Source organism: Malaclemys terrapin, chromosome 10 (assembly GCF_027887155.1).
Source record: "Malaclemys terrapin pileata isolate rMalTer1 chromosome 10, rMalTer1.hap1, whole genome shotgun sequence".
Taxonomy (NCBI): domain Eukaryota; kingdom Metazoa; phylum Chordata; order Testudines; family Emydidae; genus Malaclemys; species Malaclemys terrapin.
This window is the reverse complement of record NC_071514.1, coordinates 36,624,165-36,636,435: the sequence shown is the minus strand read 5'-3', so window position 1 is coordinate 36,636,435 and position 12,271 is coordinate 36,624,165. Positions and strand designations below refer to the sequence as shown.

The window sequence follows — 12,271 nt, the reverse complement described above, 5'->3', positions numbered from 1 at the left end:
AGTTTTAAATGATCAGATAAGGCAAAAATATTTACAAGTTCCGAGTGATCCTTATGGGTTAATTAGTAGTCAGGAATTCTTTTCATTTTTCTCTATTCCTACTTCTGTCTTTTGTGGGTGGTGAGTAAGAGTTGACCTTTCATTAAACAACTGGTTGAGTGTATTAGGGTGTCTTAGTTTGATCGCTCAGAATCTCTCCCTTTCTCCCATAAAAAGAGAGGTGCTTGCTCCCAGGTATCACAATGCAACATCTCATTGCTGCTGTTTTCAAATAATTCATTTATTCTTTTTAGATATTAATATCACTTTGAATGCAGATTAAAATGTTTCACATACTTTTAAAGTTAGGTTAGTTTGAGCTCTTTAAAGGCTTACAGTACATTTGGTGTTCGCTACAGTTGAAACTATTCTTACTTGACTATTTAATGTGGTACTTGGCAGAATAAAATAGTGTTCCAGTAGATCTTAAACTATATTTCACGTGTTATAGCAGTGAGAGAGTTAAGAAGGCTGGGCTATAACTTTGGTAATAGAACATTCCTTAAAGTATACTAGCACATCCATCAGGCCAACCCCCTAAAATAAACATCAAGGTGCAATAGGTGATATCACTGTTTGCAGAGTTCAGCCTTGTTGCTCACAGCTTGCACAACTTGTAGCACACCAGAACACTGTGGAATCAATGGCTCACCAGAGTTTCAAGACATGATTAAAAGACTCAAGAAGGCCCTGAGAGAATTTCCTTTAATGGGGAATTGTGTGAGTGAGTATAGTGGGTGAGTTCCTTTTTTTTTCCCTCTCTCTTGCTGTGGATATTCTTTGTTTGGCAAATGCTTCTGAACTTAGATTTAATGTATGTGCATGCATGTGTCTGGGACAGGGAATTAGTGTATTCTGTACCTTGCCATTCAGTATGAGAATAGCAGACCTATTAGAGACAATTTATTTTGAACAAATATGTTTTTATTGGAGGGGTACATACAGGTATGTATAAGATTTGTTGGTGGTAGGATAACCTCAGGTCTTTAAAATGATTCCTCTGGTTTTAAGAACGTTGTACCTGCTTTGATTTAATGTATGTCTTAATTTGAAATGCCTTTGGTTAACTCTTTAATGTGCACATATTTTGATGCATATAATGTGCTGTCTGCACCATTCCCATGCATGTTAATAAAAAGTGATCAATGATTTTGATACTAAATGATTAAAATTACAGCTTTTTGAACTTTGCCATTTTGTCTCTGCTCTGTTACTAACATGTTTTGATGGTTCTTGTTTTTATAATTCTGCACTTAAAATTCCACAAGTATGACATTTGAAATAGCATGTGCATACTATACATGGAATTTTGTATTATTCAAAGTACAAGCATGTTTTAGTGTTTGTAGATTGAGTATTGATTTGTTGGGAGACTGCTTTTTGTACTCTATGGCCTGTCAGTTTTGGGTTGGTGTAGAAACGTTTTTTTACAATTTATAACAGGTCTGTAAGGGCACAGTCCTCCTTCTGATATGCAAATGTAAGATCACCAGTGTATCATGGAAAATCGGCTGCTGTGCTGTGTACACAAGCACAATGGGGCAGGTTTACAAAATACATACTCGTGTTCTAGCTCATCAGAAGTTTGGATTGAGCTCTGAGTTTTCATTTAAAAGCTAAACTGATATACAAATATAGGGCCAGATCCTGGGAGGTTCTAAGTCTCTCCTTGGTGAAGTGCCTGCCCCGAACTTCTGTTGAAGTTAGGGGTTCTCAGTATCTTTCAGGATCAGACCCAAATCATGAGAGCTATTGAGTTTTTATTCTCAGAAGTTGTTCCCTATTGAGTGTGTATATGTGTGTGTAGACACAGAAATGTCATTAACCAATGTCTAAAATGTTATAAATAGCACCATTCTTGACAATCGCTGATATAACTGTAATAGGCAGCAATTCATTGGGTAAACCTGGACAATACTAATTTTTATTTGGTATATATTTTGCATCATCTTGAACTATATTCAATAAATATAACACTTGTAAAATGACTAAATAGTTGATTTTCAAAGTTTTATTATGATGTAAAGCTATCAGTCTTCACAATTTGATTAAGAAGACTCCTACCAGTTGGGAGCAGGGAAGGATGCATTGCTTGATGCATTCGTGCCTGGGTTTTAATCCTCAGAAATATTTTGTGCAGGTCACTATAAGGAGACAGAATGCTGGATTAGATGGACTATTGGTCTGTATTCCAGTGTGACAATTCCTATTATGTTGCCAGAATTTGAAAATGTAGCTTTAAAATTTTATGCATTTCCTAGAGAGTTTAGGAGTATATTCTCCTCCGTGTAAATGTATAACTCTCATTAAAGCAAAATCCTTATAATTGGTTTAAAAACAAACCTTAATCACTGTTGCTGCCCTATAAATCCTACAGATGCTGTATGAAGTACTGTATTGTTATCTCTGTGCATTGCATGTACTTACATGTATTGACTATACTCAATTGTGTGAAACATTTTGTGATACTTTGGTACGAAAGATGTTTCCTACCAGTAATACTGTAGTAAAAAGTGTATGCACTTTAGTGAGGAGAAAGAAAAACAACTTGATAGAAAGTCATTGTAAAAAATTTGGAGAGGTGAAAGGGACACATTTTTGTTTCCATTTCCCAGTTCTTTGCCTTTTACCCAAAAGCATTTTATTATTCCAAACCTAGTGTTTTACTGATAACATATGGCAGGTAGCTTTGGCCACCAGGTGAATGTTGTTTGTTTGTTTCAGTCAAGTGCCAGATGAAACCACGGTGGAAGAATTGTCTCCTCAGATTCCAAGAGCTGTGTTTGTGAAGCAGGACATTGGTGGCAATGCCTCCATCATACCAGTGTCAACTCCCCATGGCCCACAAGGGGAGGAAGAAAAGGAGGAAACTTCAGATTCTTCTGACTTGAGCCCTGGCAGTGCTACATACAGCAATTTAGGTAAGTGCATTTACAAGACAAACTTCAGCCTCCATCCCACTTAGATGGCTTATCTTGATGTGAGGGCTATTGTCTCTTAGATCACCTGACACCCTTTTGAAAATTTTGCGTTCTTAAAGAGACATTGACCCCAAACTTCACCTACTTTTAAATATCAGTTTACAGTTCTTTGTTGAAAAAAGATGCTATTGTGTCATGCTTTAGGAGCAACCTGCAGAAGGAAACCAGTGATGAAGTAAAGATTTATTCAAAATTCAGTAAGAATTTCATTTCTAAGCTTTCAAGAAATTATTTAAAACTGAGGGGAGGGGGAATATTTGTAAAAATACAAAAAATAGCCTTTGGGTTATCTGTATTAAATCTCTTGTGTAAGAGATGCCTTTTGAGAGAGCCACAATTTTTCCACATTCTTATATTTCCAAAGCCATTTTACCAGAGAAAAGTTTTGAAATAACTATTGTATAGATTATTTAACTCTTTCAGAACAATTATTAGACTAAAATATTTTTCCTGATATCCTCAGTGAAACGTAGGACTTTTTCTCTTACAATCTAGATGATGATTCCTGGCATATTTTGAAGCATCTTTGTAAATAAGAATATAATTGAATTTTATTCTAAAGAAGTTAGTGATTTACTTTTAAACTTGCAGACCAATTGAAAAGATGTATGTTCTGAAGAATATGCTGCATCATGCATGCAGCCATCAATGAATTCCTGTCCCATATTAAAGAGTTGTAGCTGTTTGGGTTTTTGTGGAAGTTTTTCTGAGAGGTCAAAGGAGGGAAGTTAAATAATTCATTATCAACAAGTGACACCAATATTATAGGCACAATAGATTTTTTTAAGGATTTTTATTTAAAAGTACTGCGAAAATAGAGATATGAGCATATAGATTTCCTAGTAAAACAAAAACAATCAAAAACCACCTATTTCGTACTTCCTTTATTTTCAAAAATATGTGATACTAATCAAAATACTGAAAGATTTTCATTAAGGCCCCAGTCCTGCAGACATTTAAGCATGTTTAACTTTTTGCATATGATGAGTTGGCTGACTGCAATGGGGCTGCTCCTAAGTGTAACGTTAAGCATGTCGACATGTGTTTGCATGATCAAGGCCTAAGTTTTGAAGCCTTCAGTTGTATAAATTCTATAGATAGGTGAGTAATAAATATTCAGTGAAAGTATTGCGGTTGTTATTGGCTAAATAGCAGACAACTGGCTGACTCAGTTTCACAAATGAAGCATTACTTAGCTATTGTTTATAAATCACTTTGAAGATGAAAGGCATAATGTAACTCTTAATATTGTGATAGACCCAGGCCAGTTGGGTACAGCGGTATAGCAAAAGGCAGATATACTGGCCACTGGATTAACAGTTTTCTGTTCCCTGACTGACCAGAGCAGGGGCTGCTCCAGACTAATGAAAACATCTGACTCCAATTAACCTGCAAAGAGTCAGGTGAGGCCATTAAGCTAATGTGACCACCTGACTCTAATTAAGGGCCCGCTGATACTATAAAAAGGGCTCACTCCAGTCAGGCAGAGGAGAGCCAGGGAGCCAGAGGAGAGGAAGTGCGGCTGAAGGACTGGTTAATGAAGACACCCTCAAGTTATTGATAAGGGAGCCCTAAGGTAAGGGTGAAGAAGGGAGAAGCAGGAGAGCTGTGGGGAAGTGGCCCAGGGAAATGTAGCAACTCTGGCAGTGAAAGGTTGGCTGCCAACAGCTGCTACCATTAGGATCCCTGGGCCGGAACCCGGAGTAGAGGGCAGGCCCAACCCACCACTACAGGAACACCTCCTGGGAGGGGAAGTCAGGACCCTGTCAGGACAGGAGGCTAAACTGTTCTAAAACAAGCCCTAGGGACAACAGAGACTGTGGGAATTCTCTCACCAACCTCCTTGCTGGCTTATGATGAAAAGGGCTCAGTAGACTGTAACCCTGGCCCTAGAGAGAGAAGGGCTACGTGGAGGGTCACAGAGAGCCACTGAGGCTAGCATATACCGCCTAGAAGCACAGGACCCACGGGGACAAGATCAGAGCTCTGCCACAATATGTATTTATTTATTACTAATGTAACAAAATGCTCTAGCTGAGAGGAGGAAACTCAAAGTTTGGGCTCTCCCATGGAATTGTTCAAAGGCATGATGGCTAGTTGTGGTTTTAAGCATGTATTTTTTGGATGTTTTTTTTTTTTTTTTTTTTTTTTTTTTAATAAATTAGGGCACAGCTACACTACAAAGATAGCCAAGTCAGTGGATCTGGTTCACTAACATGTCTATACTATAGATGCCATTTGTAGTGTGGATAGGACCTAGTCATATTTTAGCCATGTCCTATGATCAGGATGTCCTATGATCAAGTATGGCAATTGTAAATCCCTCAAGGTGTGAAATACCACTCATTGCCAATAGCTGCTTATGTGACAGCTTCCTTTCAGCCCTTAGGTTTCATTCTATTGAAGGACTATTTGTATTAAAAATGCCTTTTAAATAGTGACATCAAGAATTTCCTCCTGAGCCATTTGATACATTTCAGCTTAAGTTTCTCATGAAAGGTTTTAATGCTGATGACCATTATTACAGGATACATCTACATTTAAAATGCTACAGCAACACAACTGTGCCACAGTAGCGTTCCAATGTAGACACTACATATGCCAATAGGAAGGGCTTTCCCAGCGCATAGGTAATTCACCTCCCCAAGAGGCGATAGCTAGGTTGATGGATGAAGTCTTCTGTTAACCTAGTGCTGACTACACTCAGGGTTAGATCAGCTTAACTGTGCCACTCGGAGTGTGGATTTTTCACACACCAGAGCGACATAGTTAAGCTGACTTAATTTTTTAGTGTAGACCAGGCCTCAGATTTTAGAACAAACATGCCTCATGGTGTAAAGACTGATTCTTTCTTCAGTAAGTCACAGGATGCTCAATCCTTTTTCCCTGGGGAACTCCCCCTGAACAGCTAAGGGAGGCAAGAGCAGCTCTCTGCATCCCTCCAGTGGTTCCCCCTCTCCATCACATCAAACATAAGTTGCTTGTATTCACTTTCAAGATCCTTCACAGTCAGTCCCCACCCCTGCATATCATCTCTTATTCACAATCCACGCTCACTTCTGATTGGCCCATGATGACAGCCTCCATTGCCCACTTGTTAAATTTTCAGACAAGCACCTTTTTCTTTCTCCCATACTGCCCTTCACACTGAGGAGGTGTTCCCCGGAAACATCTGCAAAACTACTCATTCTCCTTCTTCAAAATCCTCCTTAAAACTCTCCTTATCTGTGATATCTACAAAAGACTTGACAATGGCTATGCTTTTCGTGTGCTGAGACCCCTGCCTATCATGCTGGCAATATTGACTCATTGTTTCCATGTACTCCCCTATCTGTCTGTCTGTCTACCTATCCTTGTCTCATATACTTAGATTGTAAGCTCTTTGCAGAAGGACTGTCTTTTTGTTGTGTGTTTGTTGGGTGCCTAAAGCAATGGGGTCCTGGTCCATGACTAGGGCTCTGAGGTACTACGGTAATACAAATACTAAATAATGATAATAGTAATAGTAAAGAAGAACAGGAGTACTTGTGGCACCTTAGAGACTAACAAATTTATTAGAGCATAAGCTTTCGTGGACTACAGCCCACTTCTTCGGATGCAGTCCACGAAAGCTTATGCTCTAATAAATTTGTTAGTCTCTAAGGTGCCACAAGTACTCCTGTTCTTCTTTTTGCGGATACAGACTAACACGGCTGTTACTCTGAAACTAGTAAAGAGGTGATAGACTCATCTGAAATGTGACGATAGAATTTCAGTTCAATCAGTCTGTTGTTTTGCCAGTATATTTCCCAAATACTAATATCCCAGTATAAAGTTATGTAAAATGGTATCCCTTGGCTTTTATTTGGAGCAGACAATATTTCTCTTTCTTGGATTTCTCTCAGTTTTTCAGTCACTTAAGTTAGGTTTCCAGGTGTGAAGGAGTTAATAGCTAACCTTAGGCTTGGTCTGGCAAGCCTAAGTTGTAAAAAGCAATGCTGCCATAAATGGCATGGAATTCTCTGGCTCCAGTGCAACTTTTCTTTGCTGGTTTGTTCACTCACCCCTCCTTCTACTACTGTACTGATCAAGTGAGGGCCATGTTGGGAGGTTTTATAAATAATTTCTTTCTTTTTAGGTTTCACCACAGGCAAATGACAAATGTTATTTATTTTATGCAGTCAATAAATTGTACTTGTGTCTGAGAGGGAAGAGGGAAAAAATGATATACTTTGATTTGACTCCGTGTCTTCTTCACTGAAACTTGCACCTACAGTTTTATTTCTCTAGTTCAGATTTACAATGGAATGTTTGTACTGTAGTGTAGATCATAGTAAATACATAAATAATTTTTACTTATTATGTTATCATAGTTGTGGTAGGGTTGGTATAGCTCTTCCATTTAAATAAATACCTGTCTCCCGGGGTTTAAAACTCTATATCAGGAGTAGGCAACCTATGGCACGCGTGCCGAAGGCGGCACGCAAGCTGATTTTCAGTGGCACGCACACTGCCTGGGTCCTGGCCACTGGTCTGGGGGGCTCTGAATTTAATTTAATTTTAAATGAAGCTTCTTAAACATTTTAAAAACCTTATTTACTTTACATACAACAATAGTTTAGTTATATATTATAGACTTATAGAAAGAGACCTTCTAAAAACGTTAAAATGTATTACTGGCACACGAAACCTTAAATTAGAGTGAATAAATGAAGATTCGGCACACCACTTCTGAAAGGTTGCCGACCCTTGCTCTAGATTGATACTTACCTAGTATACTCCAAAAGTTGAATTTGTTTAATTGGAAAAAAAAAGGAGTTTGGTTTAATTGTTTGTTACCTAAGTGTTAAAAAAAAAAAAAATAGGAGCCAGATTCTGATCTCAGCTATAGCAGAATAACTCTACAGTAACGCCATTGACTTCAGTGGAGTTACTTCAGATTTACACTGATGTAACTGAAACTAGAATATAGCCCTTGTAGTTTACTAGCTTGGATGTTTTGGGGGACACTTGTAAGTAGGACTATTTCAGTTCAAAATACAGTTTGTGGCAAACTCTATCTATAATGTAAACACGGTCTTTATACTGGGTAGATAAAAATAATAATAGTAATTTAACAGCAGCAAAGTTAATGAAGTTTAAAACTCATCTTCTGCAAATGCACACTACATTTTTTTTACATATTCTTATGGGGGGGTTGTTTTTGTTTTTACAGATAGCACACATCTTAACTTTGTAATTCACATCTGACGAGAATATTCTCTTGTATAAGTAATGCAGCTTTTGAAGTAATTAGAGACATATATTAACCCAGAAGAACTATTCTTATGCATGGGCTACATAAACATTAAAAATCCGTGTAAATATAGAGATATCTGGGACAATACCCAAAATGCTCCTTTTTAAGGACTTTTTACGAAAATTTTGTATGTCTATTTTTGAAAGAGACATTATGCCCTTGTTTTTCTAAAAAGCCTCTGATTTTGCACCTGAAATTTTATGCCAAGAATAATTTTAGGCTTTACAAATTTGCATATGCAGTCAGGTAGTTACACATGTAAAGTAGTATTTTCAAAAGCACTCAGGAACAAAGAATGAAGAACCTACCTACAGGATGGCAGAGTATGCTGGGAAGCAGTGGCTCTGGAAATGACTTGGGAGTTGTGGTGAATAATTAGCAGAACATGAGCTCCCTGTGCAACACTCTGGCCAAAGGGTGAATGCAATCCATGGATGCATAAAAAGGGAAATATCAAGTACAAGCAATATTCACTTTGTATTTGGCACTGCTCTGACCACTGCTGGAATACTGTGTCCAGTTCTGATGGACACAGTTCAAGAAAGATACTGAAAATTTAGAGAGGGTTCAGAGAAGAGCCATGAGAATGCTTAAAGGATTGAAAACATGCCTTAGAGTGAAAGACTGAAAGAACTCAATCTATTTAGCTTATCAAAGTGAAGGTTAAAGGGTGGTTTTATTGCAGTCTGTAGGGAATTACATAGGTTACAAAATGCTGATAATGGGCTCTTCAGTTTAGCAGATGAAAATGTAACAAGATTCAGTGTCTGAAAGTTGAAGCTAGACAAATTTAGACTAGAAATAAGCTGCACATTTTTAACAGTGAGGGCATAAAAGACTCATGCCTCCCCATACTGGGGGGTACAAGCTAAAGGGGAGGACATGTAACCATCCCACATATCTCCTCTGCCCAGTGATCCCTCCCTCCCACCTTGCGCCCAGGTTGGGACTGCCACGCTCTCCCCATCCCACGTTACCGGGGGGGCGCTCTGTCCTTCTCTCCCTGCGCCTCCCTCCGCCCCCGCACATTCAGCCACTCTCCCTTGCAGCTGGGCGGGAGAGGATGGAGCCACTTCTGCCTGAGAGGGCCTGGCTGGGAGGCAGTTGTTGGCCCACTCCCTGCCTGGGCTCGGCTGCTGGGGATAGACTGAGCGAGCCAGAGGCTCCCCACTCCCCTGGCATGCTTGGCCCCTGTCCCTGGAAACCAAGTCCGGGCAGGGAGCGGGCCACTGCTGCCTCCCAACCAGACTCTCTCAGGCAGAAGTGGCTCCATCCCACTCTCCCCCCAGCTGCCAGGGAGAGCAGCCAAATGTGCTGGGGAGTAGGTGTAGGGCAACAAGGATGAGCCCCTCTGCCTAGGGTTGCCAACCCTCTCGGTTTCGCCAGGAGGCTCCCAGAATCTGTCTCTATCTCCCAGAGGCTACTGAAGCCAAATGGGGAGATTTTAGGTGCTAAAAGTCTGGCAGCGCATCAGGGCTAAGGAAGGCTCCCTGCCTGCCCTGGTCCTGCGCTGCTCCCGGAAGCAGCCGGCACATCCCTGCAGCCCACGCTGCCTTTGCCCAGAGCGCTGACTCCACAGCTCCCATTGGCCAGGAGCTACGGCAAATGGGAGCTGTGGGGACAATGCCTCCAGGCAGGGGCAGCACACGGAGCCCCCTGCCCTCCCCCCAGGGGCTGCAGGGATGTGCCGGGAGTGGCGCGGGGTCAGGGCAGGCAGGGAGCCTGCCTTAGCCCTGCTGCGCTGCTGACCGGGAGCCGCCCAAGGTAAGCGCCACCTGGCCAGAGCCCGCACCATGAACCCCCCTGCCCCAGCCCTGAGCCAGCACCCCAAACCCCCTCCCACACCCAAACCCTCTGCCCTAGCCCTGAGCTCCCTCCCACAGCTTGCGTCCCGCACCCTCTCCCACACCCCAACCTCCTGCCCCACCCCGAGCCCCCTCCAGCACCCAAACTCCCTCCCAGAGCTTGCACCCTCCCACCCGTGCCCCAACCTGGTGAAAGAAAGTGAGTGAGGGTGGGGAAGAGCGAGTGATGGAGGAACGGGAGATGGAGTCAGCGGGGCAGTGCCTCTGAGAAGGGGGATGACAGGGGTGGGGCATTGGGGAAGGGGCAGGGCAAGGGTGTATAGGAGTGTGTGATTAGACAGTTGGCAACTCTACCTCTGCCTCTTGCCCCAAGCAGGCCAATCTTGGGGAGAGCATTTGACCCCCCCCCATACCCTTCCTATTTGTCACCTCACTGTGAGGGTAATTAACCATTGGAATAATTTGCAAAGGTTAGTGTTGGATTCCCCATCACTGGAAATTTTAAAATCAAGATTGGATGTTTTTTTCTAAAAGATATGCTCCGGTTCAAACAAGAATTAATTCAGGGGAGTCCTGTGGCCTGTGTTATGCAGGAGGTCAGACTAGACCATCTGACTTCATAGTGATTTTTGACTTTATAATCTGTTCTCTCTCTCTGTGTTTGACTGTGTGTACGTGGGAAAATTGACTTGATCAAACTTGCTCATAGCTGTTATTTATATTGGCACATGCAGCCCATATGTAGAACAGCTCTGTGCAACCTCTCCCAAATTGATGGTGAGGAACTGGGGATATATCATGCATATTAATTACTAAGTGTTACTTTTCCTTTAGCTAGAAATCATTTATTACTATTTTGGTGGTGGATTTCTCTTTATTAATTATTGTGTAATTATCTAATTCACTTAATTTGTATGTGGAGTAGTTTCACATTGTAGTAGCATGGATGCATTGACCGGGCATTTATCAGCAACTGCTACTATGCTTTTGTGAAAGGATGGATTATACTGTTGATAGTTATGTGTTTTTTCTCATGGTTTGTTAGTAATTTGTATTAGTTATAGTCAAAGTGTATCAAGGAGTGAATTATTGTTGTATTAATATTAAAGATCTGTACAACTGATCCTCTAATTACACAGAGAATCTTTTCCAGAATCTACTTTATGATACAAATGCATGCAGACCAGCTGCAGTATCCAAGCCAAGGGAGCATATTTATAAAATCAAGGGCAATAGGGGGATAATATTGCATTGGGACATAAAGTACATCTCCTGGATGTTAATTTTCCTTTCTTTGGGGGAGTGAAAGGGTGGAATGTTTGGGGAATGGATATGAATAAGTTGGAGACTTAGTGGTAGTCCAGGTAGTAGAATTGTCTTGATTAATTAACTGTGTGGAGAGCATGTGGTACAGGCATAGGTGCAGAGGGCAGTTGTCGGGTTAGCTTTGCTGTCTCCTTTTACTGAGACCTTATTTACTTATTTAAGATTTTTCTTTGAAATTGTTGGTCCTCAAATTTCATTTCCTTCTTATTCTGGAAATAGTTCAGCATCAGTTCCTTGTCCTCTTGAACGAACCTGCCAAGACTCTTTCAAAAAGCAGACTTTATTTTCTCCTCTTCAAACTGGAACGTCCAATTTGAGTTCCTTTTCATCTCCCTCTTCATGTTCAGGAATGGTTTTACCACTTTTTTTTTTTTTTTTTTTTTTTTGTGGACTTCATGTATCTCAGGCATTTTACCTCTATGTATCCAGTTTACCTGCTTTCATTACTGCTCTGGGAGATCTATGATGCTGTTGTGGTCACTACAATGAAAAATAAGAAATGACAGCATAATAAGAAAAGCAATAGCCTATCCATCCCTTGGAATATCAAAAATTAGGATAAAATTAACACTTTCAGTGTAGTTTTGAATTCCAATGTCTTTCCACAAAGCATTTTCTCTTTAGACCAGAGATGGTAATGACATATAATTAGAACAAGACTTAAAAGAATGAAGGGGCATGAGGTACAAATGATTATGAGAATGGGACAATGTAGTGGGGCGGAAGGCCTGAAGGGCTTGTCCTTATTAGCATACTGGACTAATAAAGGTTATTTCTTGCAGGCAAACAGGGATCTCAGAAATATGTCTGTGCACAGAATGATATTTGAGGCCACATCAGAC

The 12,271-nt window shown here is 40.7% G+C and overlaps 1 protein-coding gene across 5 annotated transcripts in view; it reads left to right on the top strand.

Annotated features, from left to right (window-relative positions):
• Window positions 1–12,271, top strand: part of PEAK1 (pseudopodium enriched atypical kinase 1) — a 216,450-nt gene that overhangs the window by 178,420 nt on the left and 25,759 nt on the right. For 4 of the 5 annotated variants that reach the window (XM_054041613.1, XM_054041611.1, XM_054041609.1 and 1 more), the window contains 2 exons: window positions 660–776; window positions 2,764–2,960. In XM_054041613.1, coding sequence (XP_053897588.1) covers window positions 660–776; window positions 2,764–2,960 — 314 coding nt within the window. The remainder of the gene's footprint in view (window positions 1–659; window positions 777–2,763; window positions 2,961–12,271) is intronic. The other variant, XM_054041614.1, reaches the window with a different exon arrangement.